Source organism: Berghia stephanieae, chromosome 1, assembly GCF_034508935.2.
Source record: "Berghia stephanieae isolate SIO BIC M18660-M18661 chromosome 1, UCSD_Bste_1.3, whole genome shotgun sequence".
Taxonomy (NCBI): Eukaryota; Metazoa; Mollusca; class Gastropoda; order Nudibranchia; family Aeolidiidae; genus Berghia; species Berghia stephanieae.
The window spans coordinates 94,485,265-94,494,016 of record NC_088360.1 but is presented as its reverse complement, the minus strand read 5'-3'; the positions used below and the strand labels follow the sequence as shown (position 1 = coordinate 94,494,016).

At 36.1% G+C, this 8,752-nt stretch overlaps 1 protein-coding gene across 6 annotated transcripts in view; it reads left to right on the top strand.

Annotated features, from left to right (window-relative positions):
- The window catches only part of LOC144962416 (estrogen-related receptor gamma-like), an 86,934-nt gene that overhangs the window by 38,614 nt on the left and 39,568 nt on the right, over window positions 1-8,752 (top strand). The window contains exon 1 of one of the 6 annotated variants that reach the window (XM_078895348.1): window positions 4,550-4,864. The exons of the other annotated variants lie outside the window; for them this stretch is intronic. Coding sequence (XP_078751474.1) covers window positions 4,862-4,864 — 3 coding nt within the window. The 5' untranslated portion in view covers window positions 4,550-4,861. Of the gene's footprint in view, window positions 1-4,549; window positions 4,865-8,752 lie in introns of those variants that run through there. 6 annotated transcript variants of the gene reach the window in all.

Below are 8,752 nucleotides of genomic sequence, written 5' to 3'. Positions count from 1 at the left end.
CTCTGTAATACATTGCAAACAGAAAATAATTATTTATTGAGAGAGAAAGGTATACTTTAGAGCTGAAACAGCTGAAATCAAGGAAAAATAGATCACGACATGCAAATGAATGACCTATTGGAATTTTGGAAAAGTCGACAATTAAATATTTATTCACATGTAGATAGACCAAATACACCACTGAATCGGCGTCATTTAGTTATTCACTTTGAACTTTTCAAAATGAAAATTGACCTCATAAAAGCAGAGATATGGACTGATAAATGTTTGAGGTGGTGTATTTGTGTTTAAAATGATCGAAAATAGGTGATTTTAAAAACTTCCGCTCCCCGTTCCCTAAATTGGACAGACGTCCGTCAAAGGATGAAAAACGTCAAATCAACAGTGAAAAATCAATCGGAAAAAAAAGGAAGAGAATTGTAAATTATGAAATGAATGCATGGACATGAAAACGCCAATTAATTAAATAATTTAAAACAAAAATAACTTCCATAAATGGAACATATTGTAAGATATAAAGATGTAAAGTTTTGATGTGGATTGACGAAGTTATCTCTCAAACGCAGCAGACGACAGGAAGTGAATCAGTATAAGAAAATGGCAGCTTCTGTAAACAATCGAGGCCAATTACTGTTTTTTGGGGAGCTTTAACTTTTGAGTGCAAACATATTTTGCTCTGAAATTTTTAGAGAAGCTACTTTAATATGTATCTCAGAAGGACTTGTTTTTATTAAGAAGGACCATCTCTGGTTTAAAAGTTATAAGCGTTTAAACACATATACTCTCTTTACGCAAAGATTTCTCAAAATCATGATATAAAAAGATAATAATATTAGCATCATTGTATGTAGAATTTTATGCCCTTTCCAATGATATATAATACATGCCACTTCATTCCACTGAGAAAGAAGAATGAACATTTTAAAATCACTCCTAAATTTTTTCCCCTCAAAAACGGAAACAGAAATCCTCGCCTGTTTTCAACTCGCGAGAGCTACTTCTTGCAAGTGCCTCCACTTACACAACACCGCATGAGAACTGGATAGCAGTGTTGGGTTGGAGTGGGAGTGGAAAAAGTCGAGAGCTGACGGTCCTGTCGACACATTTATAGTTGTGTTGTGCTTTTGTTGTTGTGGTTCGATATTTCAGATAAAAAATTGAAGAAAGTTATTTTAAAGGTTTTATTTTGACCATGTTACAAAGGGGCTCAGTTTATCCGAGGATACCACCAAGACCAAGTCAAGTAGACAATGCGACTTACTCACACTCACGACTCACACATGTGTCGTCATATTCGTCATGCTTGTCCATGCAATTGCCACACTTTGCCAGTCTATTTACTCACAATCATATTGAACTCACACCATTACAAACCTTCAATCACCAGTTTCATCAATAATCTGGGGGAGGCCTTCCGAAATCTCCTACATCCCCAGTATTCTTTTTTTAAATATAATATTCAAGTAACATTTTTTTAACGCGCAACTGTGATTTAAATTAAATACTATCTTTTAAATATACATACACAAGTTCGGACTAAAGGCCAGAGGTATGGCCTATCTCAATTTATAAAATTAATATATATAAATGTGTTGCTATTGGTTCTTGGTTGTATATTTTTACATTTTTGTGCATTTGCATATATTATATATTTATACATTGTCGCCATAGATTCTCAACTTTGTCTTTATACATTTTCATGCATGCCACGTCTGTAAACGAATTTCCATGTTTTTGGATGAATAAAGTATATCTTATTTTATCTTAGTAGGGGGTTTGGGAGGGGGGAGACTTTTTTTTTTTAAAGAAGTTTTCCCCCCTCCCAAACCCTCTACTAGAACATTATTTTTTTTAAAAAGAATACTGGGTATGTAGGAGCTTTCGGAAGGCCTCCCTAATCCGGTTACAGTGTTGTAATTGTTAGCTTAAATTTGAAACGCTAAGTTTGAGTTTGATATTTCTGACTGGGGGATCATCAGGGTTGAATAAAAAAAAAGTTCAGCAGTCAGTTTCGAATAAAATGATGGGAAACGATAAAGGGTAGCTCATATATTATGATTATGTAGCTTGCGATCATATTTCATGATACGACAAATCAAATAGATAAATATGAACGTCTAAATAGTACATTTCACTGATTTACCATGCTCACTGTTCTTAACATGTCTCCAGCAGTTCTAATGGAACCATATTTCCTTTTCATACAGTACCAGTTGCCTTTTGTACTAAAATACTCATTCACACCTGAGATGGATGGGGAAATGTAAGTAAAATATCTTACCCATGGACACGTATTAGGACCAGAAATGTCCATTATCACTGTCACCCATCCAGTCACAGACCGTGCTTAACATCTCTTGATTTTGTGGCAATAGAAACCACACATTAGTTTGCATGGAGGGGGAAATTGGAATTTCAAGTAAAAACATATTTCCTGCTATTAAATCAATTATTTTATAATTTCGGAAGAGCTTAAGTGTCATGGTTTTTTAAACCTGTCAATGTAGTGAAAATATGAGTGGGGATTGGTGGTCCACTCCCCATTGATGCATACCCATTTGCAGGCCAGCTCTTATATATCACATTCTTGGGGACTCACTGTGATGGAAATACATTCAAACCAACATAAAATATTGTCCATTACATTAATGTTGTATTGTGCCCATAATTCTGTTCGGTTATTAGTCTAGCAAATATGTAAACATCAGTCTCCACATTATTCCCAATGAAATATATATTTTTTAAACTCCTTAAACATTACCCCTGAAGCAAAAGAGCCGACAAAAATTTCAACATGGGAACATGGTTGCTGGTTAAAACAGCTTTAAAATTTTTCCTCTAGGAAGGGCCAGGACTTAATTTCTATTTTAAAGATTAAACTGTTTATTATACATTATTGCTTCTTGTCTGTCTCTTAATTATAAATTCACAGGAGCTTTGGTTCACGGTTATCGGATGATAACATGGGAAAACAAAAGCAAACATAAAATATTTTTTTACTAACCAAGTCAAAAATGGAATGATTGACTTCGTTTTCAAAGGTATATGTTGATGAATAACCTGGGAACACACTGTAAGATTAAATTTTTTGATAAAGGTATTCATGTCAATAGCTTGACAGTCGTAGCTACAATAGGTCACTTGAACGTTAAGCAGGAAGCATCAATTTCTCAGTAAAATTGTGCTGCTTTCCTACTTTGACAATGTTGTGTGTCTCAAAATGTTAAAGTGAAAGCCTGTTATAGGACAGTGGTAGAATTGATTCCTTCCCCTACTTACTACTACTTCTAATGTTGCTGTCGTTCTCTCTCTCTCTCTCTCTCTCTCTCTCTCTCTCTCTCTCTCTCTCTCTCTCTCTCTCTCTCTCTCCGAGTCATTTCCGCTTTATTTCTTCTCTAAGGTTTTTCAGTTCTTGTTTTCTTTTATTTTTTTCAAGTTGTGTAAATTGTGCAGTTTTTGTGGTTTTTGTAGCTTTCATAAAACAAGTTTGTTCTTTTTATACACTGTGCTCACAATGATAATGAGTGGGAATGTTTCAAAGCGTTGCGCATATCACAACAGTTGTTAAATATCCTCGATAGATAACTTTTAGTGACTAAGGTAAAATTAAAGTTTTTTCAAACTGAAGGTTTCTCAACGAATGCCTGTGCATTTTCATACAGCCTTTGTGAAATTATTTTTTCGCTTTCCAAATCTTTTATCTTGGCAGATGTATCCAATCCTGACTGGCTGAGGGATAAAATTCACTGTTTTATTTAAGCCAATTTTAGATGATTTGTAATGACGGAAAGTTAAAACGCTAGCTGCTGGTAAAGCTTTCATTTGAACACTAGATTTAAGCTTGAATAGTTGCTATATATTTGTTACTACTCCTCGATTATATCTCATTGTAAACAAATCAGTTTTGGTGCCCTCCTCAATTCAATTTATCTGTAGAATATTGTTTTGGGGTTGTACGTCGGGATGCTTGGTTTTTTTTTGTAAATATGTTAAGGTTGTTTATATGGTTTCCTTTGTTTTAAGATTTCAAAATTAATTTTCCAGTGGGTTTACATAACTTAGATGGGAATAAACTTATTGATTATTGTCATTTTCGTATCCTTATTTGCAATCCTCTAAAAATAGAATTTTGGAATTTTTTGTTAATGATCTGTCTTATTTATTCTAATGTTACATCAGCATGTCATATATAAATAGAGATATGTTGATGGTATGCCGCATAATATTATGGTCGATTTTCATCCTTATGGCATGGGACAAAAAGCTTTCATTAATGATTTATTTATTTTGACACCTTAATTTAGCTGTGACTTTTCTTTTTAATCACATTACATAGTCATTATTATTGTTATGGTCATCTTCATTTCATTATTATCATTGTCATCATCATTCGTATTTTTTTTTCAAATAATAAATACACACACACACGCACCAGGAAGACATGTTCAATTTAAATTTTTGGTTGGTCAACTCCAATCTGTGGTGATAAGGGACTTAACAATTAGGATGCGTTATAAATGGATAGTAAATGGTTAGTGAACTGTGAGAGCTTCAGCTTGAAAGTCGATCACCAGTCTGAACTCCACTGCGTCGCGTGTCAGATGTGCTTGCCACATCTACTATCATTTCGCGACTCGGTAGTGAGGCGAGTTGCATCGTGCCTCGTTGACTCTCCTTCTTCTTCCGGATGCCTTGCCTTGCAAATATTTATCGCTACCTGTGATATACTATAGCTTGTGCTTTTTACTTTTAGTGGGGGGGACATACCTTAATCAATAATATTATTGTTATCATCATCTTATTTTTATTTACTGTGTGTTATTTTGTGTTCATATAGTTAGGATTCTTCTATTTGTGATAAATGGTGAGTTGTCAATACTTATTTACGTTTTATCATGCTTTTTGTTAACCATTACTGTTATTATTAAAGTGTGCGTTTCAGATTGGAATAACCGTCATTAGATATGAGTTTCGACAGTTGGGGGGGGGGGGGGTACAAAATATTTTTGTTGGTTCACTCATGCGAGTACTGACTGTATTTTAACCAACGGACTTATCACTAGCTTGCTTTATATTCAACCTTCCAGTCCAGTTCCTGTCAGTCTTGTGTATTAATAAAGAGCATGGTTACCAAATAAAAGTACATCAATAGGGGAGAGGGGGGGGGGGGGGGCTTTTAATAACTTTTGATTTCACCCTTTTCGATTCAGGTGTGTTATTTTTATTCTATTGCTACTTTTGGTTTTGACATTGGATAACGGATTCCTTCCAATAATATTGCATTCATCTTATAAAGACTGCCTGCATTTCTTCGCATGTAAAAAAAATTTTTCGGAAATTGTTTTAATCATCGTTTTAATGTCGATTTGTGGTCTTGGTTAAAACTGCCAACTCGTCAAAACTTTGCATATTGGTAGAATAGTCGTCAAATGGTTGCTGGTATTAGACCGTGTGACTTGATTATTATAACAAAATGACGCTAAGCGTTCAAAATCTTTTTAGTTTCAAGTCATTGTGGGGAAAGAGGGTGTGTGATGTAAAATCAGTCAAGCAATTTGGTCTCGTGTCTCGCAAGTATAGATCTATCCTATTATCATTGCCAATATGTATGGGTTTTTTTGTTTGTTTGTTTTTTTTTTTTTTGTTTTTTTTTTTTTAATTATTGCTTTAGGACCTCAATATACAGATTATTAATTTTTTTTAAATACCCATATTTGGGAAGGGGGGGGGGGGTGATAACATTTTTGGAAGCTGGATTTTATAGGCTAAAATGTTCTTGTGCATTTTACACGGTGAGCAAAGGCATTTCCGTTTTAGTATTCAACACCCAAGGAAAGTAAGACGAAAGCCACGTGTACACGTTGAACGTTGTGTTAGAAAAGTAAAGCGCGTGATTGAAAGGATTTGTTTCATAAGTTGAGGGGAGAAACCCAGCTACCACCTTTTTTAAGTATATTATTATTGTAGGAAGCCAACATCGACACGGCGAATTTCATGGTGTTAACTGGGCCAGAACCGCTCCTTATAATGTTATAAATCCCTGTCGATAATAGCAAGCTGTTGTACATCACACGCATTCACTTTATAAACTTTTGTTTGTTCATTCAGCAGTTATATTCTTTACGTCATAACCGAGATAAGCATTGGAATTTTTTATTCGATGTCACAACTCAGTTATAATTCGTTACACAGAAAAGTTGATTGAAAATATAGTAAAAGTTTTAAAATAGTCCATTCAGAACCACCATCCTGGTTTCAGTAGAGTGGAATGGACAATAACCAGTGCTTGCAACCTTTTGGACCTATCAGACCCAGCTACCCAACGATGGATGGTGGGGGGGGGGGGGGGGGGGTGAAAATAATCTCGACTTCATCCGGGAATGATCTAGGTCCCTTTACGTGTTAAGCGAGTGCTATACCAACTGAGCTGTTGGAAAGTAGATATTCTATTTAATAATGTAAGGATACGGGACTATCCCTTGTTCACTTTTTATTTATTTGTATGACGGGAGTGAATTAAAAATGGAGGATAATGGGGAAGGAATGATTGTTCGGATTTACCGCATGGGCTCTCCAAATTATGTCGAGCCTCCACGTGGTGTGTAATTGTTATTTTTTTTTTTATTTTATGGATAAAAGGCTTGTGAATAATTCACCAATGTACGTTCTCGGCCCCATTTATTAAATTGTAACACATTAAATGCGTGCAAGTGGCGATTTTCACTACTCGCTTTGTCGTGTATGAACATTGATTTTTAAACAAAAGATATTGCTGGCACTTTATTGATTCATCTCTCTTTATCTTTTTATTTCTCTCTCTCTTTCTATCTCTCTCTCTCTCTTTCTCTCTCTCTCTCTCTCAAACACACACACACACATACACACGCTCTTACTCAGACTCTTTCACACTTTACTATCTTTATTATTATAATAATGATTATAATGGTGTGATTATATTCATTTTCATAATAATAGACCAAACCGAGATGGAATCAATGGTGGTGGTGTATATTGAATTGCTAGGTTCTGCTTTCCTTCTTCATCTCTTCAAATGGGGGTAATGGTTCGTTGATTCCCCCCCCCCCCCCCTCTTGACCCTCTTTCGTTCTTCTCCTCCTGCCTCTTCTCTCTCTCTTTCCCCCCCCCCCCCCCCCCCCCCCCCACACACACACACACACTCTCACTCACTCTGATCCTCGTGTTTATCCCATGTGTTTTGGGTTTTGTTTTGTTTTATTATCCTTATGCCAACGAATTCGGAGTTGACTAGATTTTCGTTTCCCCTCAATCTTTGTTGTGTCGGGTTGGTATCGAATAGAATATTGAAGGTAGATCGACGTGTTAAAAGTAGTTAGTCTTACTAACTTTTTACACGCTCTGGTCGTTGATTGTAGTATCGTATCAATGACCCGTGGTTTGGATGATTGCCAACAGTGAATATAATATAATAATGGCACAAAGTGACTGTTTATCGTCATACCTTTTTGTAATTTGTATTGTGTAATACGTTGTGCGGTTTACAGAATACATTGTGTGTGTGTGTGTGAGAGAGAGAGAGAGAGAGAGAGAGAGAGATGACTATGATACTTTAGCACACGAATACGGTCTTATTAGATTATGTTGATTGGTTCGACGAAGTTGGGGGGGGGGGGGGGGGTATTCGTGCACTAACCGCCTAGCAACAAGCGATCAGTTCCGACCACTGCTGCTCCTTGGTTATTATTATTATCCATCTGGACAGAGCCTGATGGTGATTTATTTTCACGTAAGTGGGAGTAAATCTGCTTGACGAGTTAATTCACCGGCCCACGGCCTACCCCTGGGAATATGGATGGCTTTGATTTTAAGTTAGCCGCGACTCCGATCCATAGTTATGTATTATAGTGCGCATGCACTGTTAGATTCTTATGTCATTTATTCTTCATGCAATGTTTACCACTGGCTATTTGGAGAACACTATCCTGTTTAGTTTACGCACAATACACACACCCCAACTTTTGCCTGTCTGCCTCTTCCCATTGGCGAAGATTCTTTAAGTTCTCCTAAATTAGTGCTTCCTTGGATTTTCTTATATGTCTAATTACTCATCGAATTAGGCACAGCTGGTGTTTACTTTTAAACCGATCTTGTCTTATCTGGCTTCTGGGTAATAAGGTTATAAAAGGAATTATTCACCATCGAATGGTGTTGCAGAGATGGGTGTTATTAGTTATGGGATCGTGTTACAAAGGGGAGGCATATTTCAAACGAGGAGATATCGGTGCTTACTTTACCGCCGCCCCTAAAACTTCTACTACTATTACTACTACTACTACTACTACTACTACTACTACTACTACTACTACTACTACTACTACTACTACTACTTCTACTACTACTAATGCTACTTCTACTACTACTACTACTACTACTAATGCTACTACTACTAATGCTACTACTAATGCTACTACTAATGCTACTACTACTACTACTACTACTACTAATGCTACTACTACTACTACTACTACTACTACTACTACTACTACTACTACTACTACTAATGCTACTACTACTACTACTGCAGTTGCTGTTGCTAATATCATGTACGGTAAACGACAGTCCACACGTCTGTTTAGACAAGTTTGGATTTGATGGGGATGGTCGTGCCAGTAAAAAATTGTTGTGTTGTCGATTATATTTGTTGTTATTTGTTGTTGTGTACAGGACGAGGTGGATGCGAGGAGAGAAGATGGTAGTGTTTAGAAATATGGCG